Source organism: Tenrec ecaudatus, chromosome 1, assembly GCF_050624435.1.
Source record: "Tenrec ecaudatus isolate mTenEca1 chromosome 1, mTenEca1.hap1, whole genome shotgun sequence".
NCBI lineage: Eukaryota > Metazoa > Chordata > Mammalia > Afrosoricida > Tenrecidae > Tenrec > Tenrec ecaudatus.
The window spans coordinates 86588305-86602939 of NC_134530.1; the positions used below are offsets into that span (position 1 = coordinate 86588305).

Genomic DNA, 14635 nt, shown 5'->3' on the forward strand with positions numbered 1-14635 from the left:
AGCATACATTTGACCTGAACAAGATAATTAACATCTCTGACTTTTAGTTTCTCTATTCATGCAACAAATATATCCATGTTTTCCACGCTGTAAGTCAGCAGTGCTCAATATAGAGTCATAGGAGATACACAGAAAGAATAACAAATAACTACATAGGATACTTTCAGAATGGACAAAATAGCTAAAACACATTACAGCTTTCATTCTTCACATCATTCCTAGGAGGATCACCTATTTCCCTTTGCTTAGATTTTTATGAGGGCATACAAACTTAGTGTGTGAAATCAAAGCCAAAAAATCAGAGTAAGTTCAAAGTATTCCTACAAAACTCACAGAATTCTTCATTAAACAAAAAATAATTAAAATGGAACACCAGTGTTTCTCAACATACCCTCTAGGTAGGTCTACATACTCTGAAGGCAGTGTTTACCTCTCTCTAACTCTTCTTGAGAGAAAGCTGCACCCTTTGTTTTGTTTTTTAATCCCCTAGGGACTCATCCACAGAGCCGTGATGGCACAGTGAGTTACGGCTTGGTCTGCTAATCTCAAGTCAGAAGTTCAACTCCACCAGGTTTCCAAGGAAGAAATATGACACTTGCTACGTTCATAACGATTTACAGTCTCAGAAGCTCAAAGGGACACATTCTACTCTTTCCTGTAGGTTGGTGTGAGTCCAGATGGATTCAGTGAGTCTGGTTTGGTTTTGAGGCACTCAAACTGTGTTTTCTTTAAATATTCTTTGAGATCTGAGGAAGAAACGATCAGGGGTGTGGGTGGATTGGTTAAGATTTCCCAATAAAATTCTAGTGGGCTAGACCCTGCTACCTTTCCTGAATGAGTAGGTTGGCAATTAACCATTTTAGGAGGTAGTGTTTTATCAAGAACTAATGATACTGAAGGAAGAAGTTCAAACTGCACTGAAGGCATTGACAAAAACCAAAGCTTCAGAATTAGAGGATAGCTCATTAACCTACGATAGGTAGCAACCTTGCTTGCTAAAAGTTAGGAGGACTTGATGCATGGTACTGATGGAGATCCACGAATAAAGGCTTCTATATAGTTGAAAAGTAACTGTAGAGAAAACATAAATCCTCATAACTGTACCAAAGTGTAAGCTCAGGATAAATGAAAGAAAAAATGAAGTTATCAGGACGGATCCAGAATCAAGACTCTTGAAAGTAGCAGTCAAGAAATCACACGACACATTTCATTGGCGAAATCTACTCCAGACTTCTTTAAAGAATAAAGATACCACTTTGATGACTAAGGCGTGCCTAACCCAAGTCATGTTCATTTCAGTAGTTCGATAAAGATGGGAAGCTGAATAACAGATAAGGAACACCAGAGAAGAACTGGTGTATTTGGTGTGTGTTGCTGGCAATGAATTTTCAAAGAACTATGTGCTCCCCAAAGAACAAACAGATGTGTCTTGGAAAAAGTACAACCAGGACGCTCTTCAAAAGCAATGGCAAGGCTTCATCTCATGTTCATTGGCTGTGATATTCGGAACCGCCAGTCCTTGAGAAAGAATGAATGGTGACTGCAGCAGAACTAATTCACCAGCACCCAAGAGCAGCCACTATGGAGACTAATATTTGCTCCTGGTTTTGTAGGAGTCCTGATTGTGTAGTAGTTACATCTTAGGTCAACAATTTGTAACAACCAGTCATGCTGTGGGAGATGAGGCTTTCTAATTCTGTGAGATGAGGTACATAGTATTGGAAACCTGCAGAGGCAGTTAGTTCTACATTGTCCTATAAAGTCTTCATCAGTCAAAATCTATTAAACAGCAATGAGTTGGCTATATGATATTTTATATATAGTTGGATATTATATATACGTATTAATTATGTTACAGAATTTTACTTCAATTCTTATTTTGCTGAGCTTTTTCCACAAAGGGTGTTTGATTTTCTCAAATACCTTTTTTACGTAGAATGAGATGATCAAGTTATTCTTTACCTTTCTTAATACAGGGAATTATATTACTTGATTTTCTAATGTTAATCCATCCTTGCATTCCTAGTATGTATTCTACTTGGCTGTGACTTGTCATTGTTGTTCTGATACCTATTGTATTCTATGAAGCAGGGTTTTGTTGATAATTTTGTCACAATATCCATGAAGGATATTACTTCATAATTTTCTTTTTAAGTCATCTCTTTGACTGGTCTTAATATCAAGCTTATATTGGTTTTATCAAATGAATAACTTATTGTCTATGTGCCACAAGAGTACACAGAATTGATTCAAATCTTCTCTGAATATTTGTTATAGCTTTCCAGTAAAATCGTCTTGGTCAGGTCTTTTTTTATTGTGGTGGCGAAACATGTTAAATAACTTGTGTTCCTCCTTCTGCTTTTGAGTTTCTTCGATGTTTCTAATGTAGTCCATCAACTCATTTTTAATTTTTTTTTGTATTTATATCTTCTCTCTCTCTTTTGTTTTTCATTGTCCGTTTGGCTAGTGATTTGTCAATTTTATTAATCCTTTCCAAGAACATATTTCTCGCCTTCTTTATTATTTCTTTATTAGATTACTGCTTTCTAATATTTATTATTTCAGGCCTTCTGATGACGGTGGACTACTTATGCTGCTCTTTTTGATTTGTTTGAGTTGTAAGGTGTAGGTATTGATTTAGCCCTTTCTTCTTTATTATACTTATTTATTGGTATACATTCTCCCCTGTTTTTCTGTGTCCAAAATTTTAGAATGCTTTGTTTTAATTCACCTTTTATTTTAAGAATTACTAAATTCCTTAAATCCTTATCATACCCAGTCATTTTAAAGCAAGGTGTGATCTGGCTTCCTTGAACTTCTTTATTTTTCCTTAATCTTCCTGTTGTTGATTTCTAGTTTGTGGGATGGAGATCTGAGGAGATGCTTTGTATAATTTGGATGTTTTGTGAATTTACTGTGGCTAGCTCTATGGCTAGTAGTTACATAGTTTCTTGTCAACGTGAAGCTAGATAAAAGCGTAGGGGTGGTATTCAACTTATCAATCAGGTCACAGTCTGATGGTGCCTCCTTGTGGGCATGACCTTCTCATAAAGAGGGCCCAGGGAACCTTCCCTTCTCTCTCTGCTTTGACCAGAGTTGCTGGATCCCTGCCATGATTTCTGCCAACCTGGGATCCGCAGGACTTTGTACCCACTGGCTTGTGACCTTCCCACATTCTCTATCATTGGATGTGGCTGCATGAATCTGCAGAGGGCTTTATGGACTAGTATCGAATTTATGGACTTGGGTTAGACTGGCCTGGGATGTTTTCTTGATATATAATTACTTCTAGATAGAAATCCTTTTCTTAACCATACATGAGGGTCACTGGATTTGATTCTTTAGCCAACCTGGCTTAACACAATTGGATGTGCTGGGCAAGGATCCACGCCCATTGGAGAACATGTGTACCATGTTGCTGTTGGGTTAAGTGTTCTCAAAAGAAGAGTTCGCAAAAGAATTATGAGGTAAAATGGATTGGCTGTCATCTAGCTTTGGATATCTTTGTTGAATTTCTCTCTAAAGTCTGCTACTATTATTATAGAACTTTCCAATTCTTTTCCAGTTCTGTTAATTTGTGTTTGTATTTTTGAACTCTGTCACTTGTGTGTAAATATGAATTATATTTATAGATTGATACATTAAACATGTGTTTTATCTTTGCATTTTATGATGGAGCTTGATTCAAAGTTTATTTCTCAGAAATTAATATTTCATTCCTACTCTTCTTGAGTATTGTTTCCTTGATATATTTTCCTACCCTTTAATGTTTAGTCTATTCATGTCTAAAATGTGTTTCTTGTAGGCAACATATTGATGTATCATTTAAAAAATTCTAGTACCCAGTCTCTTGATTGGTGCATTTAAATCATTTTGGTTTGGTGTAATTATCAATAGATATAAATTAACTGCTGTCATCTTCTTACACTGTGTGCATGCGCACATGTAGTGCTCATGATTTGCCCCACTTAGTTCTCTGTGCTGAATTCTGTTTATGGATTGTCAACGCATTGCCCTTGCTTTTATTTAACTTGTGTTTACTGGGTCTTTTTGTATTTCTATTCATGTATTTTGTGAGTAAATTTATTAGATATATTTGTGGTTACTTTAAGAGTGACTTTATTTTACTAACGTTAAAACAGCCTACTATTTCTTTGTATCAGCTAGACTTTCTCTTTATAAGAACATTTTAATATTTTATCATTCATTCCCATTTCTGTTGAGATGATGGTAGATTATAGATTTATATCACTGTTCCTTGTTTTCAGCTAGGTGATTTTATTTTACTTTAAGACTTCATTTTCTGGGTTGATATCTGGGTGATGTTTTCATGTATCTTAACCTCAGGGTGTGGTTTGGTGTTGGTTTTCTGTCACATGCATCTCTGGAGTTCACATTTGCTTTCCTGCATTTTTTTCCTTCCTTAAATGTGGTGCTGCTCTGCTCATCTTGCTTCAGTCCAATTTTACCTGCCTCTTATTAGGGATTCCTATACTCTTCTCCCAAGGATGCTGCTTGCTTTGTCACAAGATGACTGTGTGGCCTTGGGCTGGCCGGGAGAGCATTCACCTGCTCATGGCTCCTTGTTGATAGTTTTTATTCAATTTATCCTTCGCTTCTCTCTTCGATCCAATTCTATATCCTCCTGTGTGCTGGTCAGGGTAAGACTGTCTTAGATCTGTCTCTCTTTCATTTGGTGTCTCATGTTTTTCCTGTAGGATGGTGGCCTGGTTTCTTTGACTAAGCTGCTATCTTATCTGTGTACTCTCTTAATTTCTTCTTATAATTTCATAGTACTTTGTTGTGTAGATGTACCTTATATTTATTGAAACAATTACATTTTAGTGGACCTCTAGGTTGTTTTATGTATTTTGATATTTTAAATAAAACTGCACTGAATAGTTTCTGCACAATCACTTAACATTTGTTCCACTGAAGTGGAAATTTCATGTTAAAAATAGGTATAATATTTTATTTATTACTACCAAATTTCTTTCCTCAAAGCTTTTTTCCTTTAAAATTTCCTTTAGCAATACAAGAGAATATTTGTTTCCCCATAAATTTCCAATATAATATGTTGCCAGATTTCTGGACTTTTTCCAATTGAATAGATGAAAAAAATTCTAACTTATATTAAGATACAATTAATAAGATTCTTAGTAAGAGTCTACTTATTTAGAAAAAGGTGGCATATTTTTATAAATTTAAGGAATATTTATCATACTATTTCTTAATTTTAGGTAAATATTGTGTGTACGTGTGTGTGTGTGTGTGTGAGAGAGAGAGAGCGAGAGAGAGAGAGGTGTCTATGATAGGAAGGAATGATAGGAAGGGAAGACTACCCCTTCCCATTTGTCATATATTTATGCACTTTTTTGTTGTAGGTTTTGGAACTTTGCATAATAAAAACTGTATCAGTCATTTTTGTATTGCATTCAGATCTGTCTTTAAGCTCACTTCTCTTTTCTGCCAGTTCACACTTACTGTGGACCTCCTTTAGTGAAGTTTTCATTTCCATTAGTGTACTCTTCAACTCTAAAAAGTCCAGTTTTAAAAAATAAATTTATCCCATATCAATAATTGGATGGTTAATAGTTTCTAATTAATAGGTAATAGTTTCCATCTGATGCAACATTGTCATCATGCCTTTCTTCTTTAATCATATGTTCTTTTAATTCTATGAATATTTTACAATGGCTACTTTAAAGTCTTATCTCTCTCTCTCTATTTTCTGATAGACAACTGATCTATGTGACAGGCAAGTTCTTTGTGCTATCCATTCCCCCACCCTCCTGTATTGTGCCACATTCCTGTTTATCTGCATGCTTTGTAATTCTTCCTTGTTAGAAATTATATTTTCTACTGTAGAAATTCTGGGTACTGATCAAATTTCTCCTTTGGGCCTCTCTATTGTTTTTTACTTGGTACTTACTTGTTTATTTGTTTAATGACTGACTGGATTATTTAGTGAAATATATTTCACCCCCAGTCTGATCAACTTCAAACCCTGATGGCACAGTGATTAAAGGTAGAAGCTACTAGTAGCTCCATGGGAGAAGGAGTTTTCTACCTTCTTCTATAAAGACTGTTGCTTTGGAAACCCATGGGGCAGTTCACTTTGAGTTGGCGACTTGATGGCAAATCAAGTTTATAGAGCCGTGGGAGAAGGTCATTGTTCCCATAAAGACTTACAGTCTTGGGAACCTTATATAGTCTTGCCGTGGTCTGAATGGAATAGATGGAAGTGGGTTTTGAGTATTATAGAAGCACGACAAGTTGGAAACAACTAGGAGACAAATGGTTTCTTGGTGCATGTTCAACTTCTGATGTTGCTCCTGGGGGAGATACAACTTTGGGTATTTCCACAGTCACACTGTAACGACAATGGCCATGGCAGGGATCTCTTCTACATTTCTGTGACTATGGCCATCTGTTGCACTCCACTAGTTGTTAGCCGATTCCTTTATTGTGTGCAATAAAACTTCAGAGCATAAATTACTCTTTAAATTGAGGTCATTTTAGGATTTTTGTTATGATCACCGGAAGACTCATTTCAGTTGTCTTAGTCCCTGGTCTCTCTTCTCCCATTCGGCCTTTACCACGCCCACTTCCATGGAGTCAGTTGTGAATCATAGCAAACACATATTTGCTTCAGAGATATACATTTTTTAAGAGCAGACTGCTTCATCTGCCTCCTGAGGACCTTCTGGTTAGTTTGAACTGCCAATCTTGTGGTTGGCAGTCTAGTGTTCACCAAACATTGCCACCACATAGCCTTTGCCTTTTACCACCACCTCCACTATCCCTGAGACCTTGAATTCAGGCTTGAATTCAGTTATTTTGAAAGCAGAAAAAGAACAATCTATTTATGGCCCCTCTCCCTCCTCAGGCAAAATATCTGAGCCTGGGCATTAGAGATAGGGGTGGGGACAAAAGCCAGCTTCATTCTAAGTGACATCTCCATTACTTAAGGAACTGAGCACTGTGCGGGGGCAAGGATAAAGGCAGGAGTTTAGGGTTCCCTTGACTTGCCTACCTTGGCATTGAAGCACTGTCTCATCAGCCAGTGGAATAGTGATTAGGGGCCCACAATGATGCACTCAAGTAGAGCTTCCGTTCCATGAGTGAGGGCACTGGACTATCCCGAAAAAGAGAGTGCTCTGGATGCTATTGAAAAAGTCTCCCCCTGGCAGTAAAGCATGATGAAACGCACGGCAGTCCTCTGGTCATTCATCCTTCTTCCCCCACTCCCACGACCCTGGTTCTACCTCACACACCCTGCTAGACCGGTGTATGTCCATTGGCACAGATAAGAGCTTCTGACACAGAATCCAGATAGATGACCTCTTCAGAAATAGTAACGGGGACAGCAATAGCATGAGGGAAAAGGGAGAGGGAGAAGGAGGGGGAGAAACGGGGAGCCAATAGCAATGATAGATGTATAACCTCATCCCATCCCCCAGACGGGGACAGTAACAGAAACATGGATGAAGGGATACAGAGGACAGTGTAATATATGACAAAATAATAATATGTAATTTATCAAGGGTTCACAAAGGTGGGAGGGTGGGAAGGGAGGGAAAAAAGAGGAGCTGATACCAAGGGTTCAAGTAGAAAGATAATGCTTTGAAAATAATGATGGCAATATATGTACAAGTTTATTTGATATAAGTGATTTATGGATTATTATAATATCTGTACATCCCTCAAATAAGATGATTAAAAAAGGGGGGAAACAGCAAGGCCCGAGACCCTTTAATTGGTTTCACATTACTCCTGTGTGTTTTCTTCACAGACTAGTTAGAAGGTGTAGGTGACCTTCCATGCCACGTGTGATAACATCTGCCTGAGTACTTAAAAAACATAACACCCGTATTTTGAAGGAAATCCATCTGGTCCTAATAAAGGAGCTTGGTTTCAAAAAAGGAAAAAGACTCTACCTGGAGTCTCCACTGAACTGGGAGCAGGGACGACAGGGCTCAGTTTGGTTCAAATGCCATTCCTCTCATCTGCCTTACTGAATTCCCAGAGATGCTCTTGAATAGCTGCTTCTTCATCTCGTCGTCACCCACCAGGACTTTCCCAGGGGCTTTACACGGTGTTCCCTTACAGCGATCGTCAGTTTCACTAGGGAGCTCATGTTGTCACGCCAAAATTTCATCGCATGAAGAGAACATTTTTAAAAGCCCAAAAGGAGGTAAATGTGAAGGGCCCAGTGATTGGCTGGATATTAGAATTAAGAAGAGAAAGTTTTCTTTCTGATGCATCTGGGAGAGTGGTGGGGTGACAGTGAGACACGGGCTACAGTAAGAAGAGTAAGAGCAAAAATGATGCTTTGAACAGGTTGAATCTGAATTGCAGTAGAAATGCAGTTGAAATCTGTCTGCTCATCTGTTCAATGGGGATAACATTGCTTGCCTCCATTTACCTCCCAGGGCTACTATGGAGAGCAGCAAGGTGCAGCAGACTGGAAGGCTTTGAAAAGAACACACTGTGTCAATCCACTGTGATGGTGGTTAAAATGAAGGCACTAACATGTTCGTTCTCATGCTGCCAGCTGCAAAAAGCACACTCTATTTTTGAAAATGTGCTGCCGAGTTTGCTGCTAGTCACACAGTCTTTTTTATTTTCTACAGAGCTGATGGCTCTGAAAAAAACAATATAAACATTTTGCCCCAAGAAATCTCCCCTTAAGGAGCCTATTTGAGAGGCAGAAAGATTGCAGGGCTAGCCCTCAGAAGAGGAGGGTGCTCTGTGTATGTTGGTGTGTGGGACCATGGGCGATTCACTTCAGCTGTCTAATCCTCACATTCTTCATTTGTGAAGGTTTGTGCTTGATGATTTCTAATATCTCTTATCCTTCTTACATAATGAAATGGTTGATTAACCTAACACTTTCAGTTTCACTTACTTCCTACAAATGATGCTTTTCAATATTTTTCTGTCATTTGAAAGAGGGTTACACACCCCAGCATCAAACTAGCTTTATCAGCAGCCTCCTTTGTGGAGCAAATGCAGACACTGGCGATTGCCTGTGAGCTCCCAGGCAGGAAGTCTACTTTCATGTACAGCATGTGCAAGGGATAAGGATCTAGAAGGAGCTCAGATGCCTTTCTTCTTTTAACTGCAGCAGAATTCCATTTACCACTTAGTCAAGGTGGTAATGAGGGTCTCTATACCATGCAATTGTGGTTGCCATCTGGCAAGCAGGCACCATACACCCAGCAGACAGAACCAATTAGCTCGTCCCCCACCTTCCATGAGGCTTTCCGGTGTTTGGTGACGGGGTGTTAGTCCCACTGAGCATCTCATAAGAAACTCTGCTGAGTTTTTGGTGGGGAAGGACAAATCAGCTTGCTCTAGAATCGCAGAACTAGCTCTGTGATGGCGGTCTAAGAACACCTTATCTAATGAGTCTGCTATCCATTATCATGACTGGGAAAATGCTTTCATAATGAAAAAGTCTATGGCAGGAAAGGGGAGCCTGATGTGGTTGAAAGTGTGTGAAGCAATAGTTTTCTATCTATAAGGGAAAAAAAGGGTAAATAAGGTTACATGAGCCATGGTACAGTCAAATAAAGGAATGGAAACAGGTGATTTGGAACTTAGATTCTAGGTTTCAACTCTGGCTCTCTAACACATCCCAGCCTTATGACTTGGGTGAGGTAGTTGACTTTTCTGTTTCTCAGTACCTTTGTCCATAAACAGGAGATAACGAGTCTTCTGAGTACACTAGATTTTGGAGAGTAGTACAATCATAAAGTGCTTTGAACAGTGCCTCAAAAACCACAACCAGACTCACTGCTATCGAAATATGTCTGCATCACTTTGACTCAATAAGAAGGGGTAGAACAGCCCTGTGGGGTTTCCAAGACTGTACCTGTTTACAGGAGTAGAAAGCCTTGGCTTGACATAGAGGAAACTCAAAAACTCCCTGCCTTAAAGTCTTTTCCCAATAATAGTAACCCTGAAGCACAGGTAGAACTGCCCTTGTGTGTTTCTGAAACTATAACTCCTTATGAGAGGAGAAAGCTTCATCTTGCTCTCATGGAGTGGATGGTGGTTTTGAACTGCTCACCTTGTGGTTAGCAGCCCAACACATAACCCACTATGCTACCAGGTTTTCTCTGGCATATGGTAAATTCTATTTAAGTGTTAACACTGAGGCTTAGCTCATAAAACCATTAATGATGATGCTTAGAATGACTTTTCTAATGCCAAGGCTGGCGATGGAGATTCCTAATAAGAAGTGAATTGGACAGGGTACAAAATAAATATAGTAGGATAAGTTAAAAAGAAGTATTGTTACTTCATAGTTCACAGGTTCATAATCCATAGGCATCTGCCGTTTTTCCCCAACAAAGCATGCTTAGCTATGTCTCTGAAATCAGTTTTCGATTGTAGACAATTTCACTCAGAATAATGACTTCTAAGTTAAACTCGAGGAAGGATCAAAATTAAGGGAAAAACTCAGGAGCTTATGTGACTGATTTCAGAGATAAGCTTTGGTTTTCTAAAAGGACACAGGAAGATCATGGATGCTTATTAGGAAGAAATTTGAAGAAAATGGAAATCTGTATTGATGAACAAAAACCAGGAAAGTAGAACCAAGGAATTATTCCACTCCACCCCTCCCTCCCCCACCATAGTGGTTACTCCTTGGGCTCATAGGTCATCAGCTCGAAGGTCAGCAGTTTGAAACTACCTGCTGGAGAAATACAAGGCTTTCTACTCCAGTCTCAGAAATCCACAGGGGTAGTTCTACCATGCCCTATCGAGTCATTGTGGGCCAGAATGGACTCAATGGCAGTGAGTTTGAACATGATGATATTCCTGCCCATTTTTGAAAGTATCAAGGACAGTCCTCTGGGAATTTTGCTGGGACGACTTACAGCACCTACTCCACAGCCTTGTAGATCTTGCCCGCAACCTTGATTTTTGCCACTTTCGATATCTGTTTGCTTCCCGAACTCAAAGAACATTCAACAGTAACAGGATTACTGTCCCTCAAGGATGCTCAGGCTGTCCTTTCGACATGCTGTAAAGAGAAAGGCATGGCATTCTTCTGGGAAAGGAGATGGAAACACTGGTTTCAGAAATCTGTAGGTAGATTCTATGATGGCTTCATATTTTTATCTTCTTTAAAGTGTTCTATGCATTGCAGCAACTTTTTGTCTTACCCTCATACCTAGGGCTCCTCATTCGATATGTCCATGCATGATGAAAAGAAAGGAAGAAAACGAACCTCTATGTTAACAGCAATTCTCTTTGGTGGAGTTTTACTGCTTTCTTTTTATATTCGCTTCCATTTTCTAAAATTTCTACAAGTTTATAATTAAAAATACCAATACGTAAACAAAAAAAGAAAGAAGTTAAAGTAGGGCAAGCATCTTATTCCCATTCTTTTGAGCAGTTTTAAATTAATCATCTGTGATATGGTAATGGGAATTATGACCCCACCTACCTCACAGGGCTTAGTCCAAGGAGTAAATGATGGTACTTATCTAAAAGCAATTAGTTAATAATAAAATAGTTCACACTTATAATATTATTACTGATGAAACAAAATCATGCTAATATCAGGGCCATAGTTAAGGAAGAACTCAGACATTTTAGACATTCCGACTGTCCCAACCAAACTGTAAAAGCAAGCATTTATTATGAGAAGTGAAAGCAACCCTAGTGGGTTAAGAGGCCAATTCCAGGGTGGGTTGGATCACTGACCCAGTGAGAAACTCTCTTATAATTGGAAACCTCAGTGTCAGCTAGATCTTTCAAAGTACAGTTTGAGCTGTGGGCTGAAGATCACAAATTTATAGACTTTCAGTTTCTCATTTGACTAAAGACTAGATAGTATCTGAGCGATTTAGTAATGGCTATTAAAATCATAAACTAAAAATAGTTATGTTACAGTTTACTGCAGACTCTAATTCAATATTCTGCTAAAATATCTGGCTGTCACTTAATGTTGGCAACACTGCAAAAACGCCTACTCTATGTATCCGTTTAATTGCATTTTCAGCAATTTTTGGATATGGTACTTTGTTATTAATGAATCATTAGTTTTGTTTTGATTTGGACCTAGTTTCCAATTGTAGCAATTCTGACTTTTTAATTAAAAAGTACCAACCACTAGATTCATCATTATTAAGTTAGTTTGTTGGGGATTGTTCAGATGATTCTTAATAAGAAAGGGTGCTATATATGAGCATTTCTATCAAGAGAGTTTGAAGGCAAAATATTTCTAATATGGAGACCTGGTTGCATTACATTTTGAAAATGAACGATTGCTTTCTGAATGTTAAGTAGACAAACACCTTAAATACTCACTCCAAATTTGTATGCATAGAGACATCTCACTGTGTCACTGTTATTCTTCTATCAATAAGTAGCCACCGGCAGAAAGAATCAGTCAACTGAATTAATAGTTAACGAAAGATGCAACATACACAATGACCCCAAAGTTTATTTGTAGATTGGAAACCCAATGGGTGTCATTTCTATTTGCCATTGTAATATGTTCACCATCGTTTGTAAAAGTATGTATATGTGTGAGCCTTTATTTCCTTCCTAATTGCATTTTCCCACCAAATTTGGTCAAGAAACAGCTCAGGTAGTTCCTGCCACTCACTTTGCTGTCCAGCAGTCTGCCGTTGACTTCTCCTGTTAGGACGAGTTTCTGCTTGCTCTCTGGGATCTTGTCCTCTTCCACGGCGTCAGAGTTGCAGTTGGCTTGCCGAGCACCCGAGGCAGTGGTGCCGGCGGACCCTCTGGTCATCTGCTTTGCATTAGCAGTCACTGGTTTCTGGAGTGCCGCTTGAGTGTCATTGACATTCTCCTTTTCCTTTCTGTGAAGAAACAAGGTCGCGTTCTGTTACTCACAGGGCACACCAGGCTTATCCTGAGCTGTCCAAGTAAAGGGCAGTTAGCCCGGTGGTGTGGGCAGTGGTAACAGCGTGGGGGTCTCCGCCTGGGTCGCGTGGTGGAATGGAGAAGTAAACATTCGGTATTTGTCTGTGGACCATTTGCCACGGGGAGCCGTATTATTATCTTCTCGGGCTTTATCGTTTCCTTTCACCTCTTCCTCATATTCATGAAGACAATGTGTTCCCCTGTTCCAAAACTCTGATTGTAAATAACGGGCGGTCTGAAAAAAATTCTCTAAATTTCTTAATAAGTTTTTCTACAAAATTTCTCAATAACAACTCTGACAAGTATTTTCAGCCTTTTCAATTATAATTTTTCTCTTTTCCAAGTGGAAAAGGAAGAAAGTTGAGCAGACTGCCAGCCCCGGTTCTGCAATGTTTCTCCCCAATCGACTCGCCCTAAGATTTTTTTTCCACTTAGCCTTCTTTCATTTAGGTTTAATATGAAATAAGAAGAAAAGACAAAAAAATCCTTCTCATATTTTATAACATTGATTTAAATAAGGGCAAACTCTAGGCACGGATTTAATATATATTTTTAGAGTAACCCAGTTGGTTATTTTAAAATAAGAAGAAAACACCTAGGAATGATCCTTGAGGAACAATTGATTTGCAATGGGAAGACATGTCCTAATATCAGATAGATCAGAGATATCAGATTGAGGAGCAAAGGCCAAGGAAGCAGGAAGAAACAAACAAACAACAAACAGGAGAGAAGGTCTTTGCGTGGAAGCAAAGTGTGTGCTTCCAGAGAGATGCCTTATGCTGCTGAGAAAGGTACATTCTGGAAAGTGTCCTCTGGATCTGGCCATAGGTCGGTGTTAGACATCTAGGTAAGGGGATTTAAAGTGGAAAAAGTGTCTAGAGACCATTGGTCCCGAGACTAATTTGGCTTACCACCCCATTTTCAGAAGAGACGGAACCCAGCCCCCTGGCAATGAACACCTTTTAGACTATAGCCCATAATCCAGAGTAAAGACTTAAGTATCTGTTTTGGCAGCCCACCCACCGCTTGTCCCAGAACCCCCACCCCCACCCCGCTCTGAGGGGGCAGCATCACCCACTTCAGGAAACAGGTTTAGACTGATGAGCGTTCAGAAAAGAATAGAAAATGAGAAAGTGACAAAGACGTATACAGAAACGGTAGTATAAAGTGAGGAGGTTTGGCTGCAAGAAGAGAGAAATTAAAAGACTGGAGTGTGATGAGAAATTTCAGGGAGGGCTTAATTATGATTATTCCTGAAGATATGAGGGTCTCACATACATTTCAGTCCCAATGGTGGCGCCGAGCTGGAGACAAGGAGAGGCTAGAAGAGAGGGAAGAGGTTGAGGCTTGACAAAGACAGATGGGATTTCCGGGAGGGAGTTCTGTTCTGGAGCAAAGCACGAGGGTGCTATTATGTTTACTGAAACAAAGACTTCGCTGATGGATGCACTCTTGATGAATGTAATTGACAGCACTAAATTGTACAATGAAAACTGATGACTTGGCAAACATTGTATTATATTTATAAATATACAAATAAAAGTTAACCTGCTTCCAGCTCATGGTAACCTAAAGTGCACCCGAGTACCGAGACTGTATTCCACTGTATTCCAGTGGGAACTTTTTTTTTTAAGTAGGTTGCTAGACTTTTTTTCAAGGTCCCTCTGGATGGACTCAAACCTCCCACCTTTCAGTTAACAGTCGAGAATGCTAACTAACGGAA

At 39.1% G+C, this 14635-nt stretch overlaps 1 protein-coding gene across 1 annotated transcript in view; it reads right to left on the bottom strand.

Moving 5' to 3' along the window:
• Positions 1-14635, bottom strand: part of C1H1orf87 (chromosome 1 C1orf87 homolog) — a 110001-nt gene that overhangs the window by 81078 nt on the left and 14288 nt on the right. Inside the window, exon 2 of the mRNA XM_075534599.1 lies at positions 12632-12848. Coding sequence (XP_075390714.1) covers positions 12632-12848 — 217 coding nt within the window. The remainder of the gene's footprint in view (positions 1-12631; positions 12849-14635) is intronic.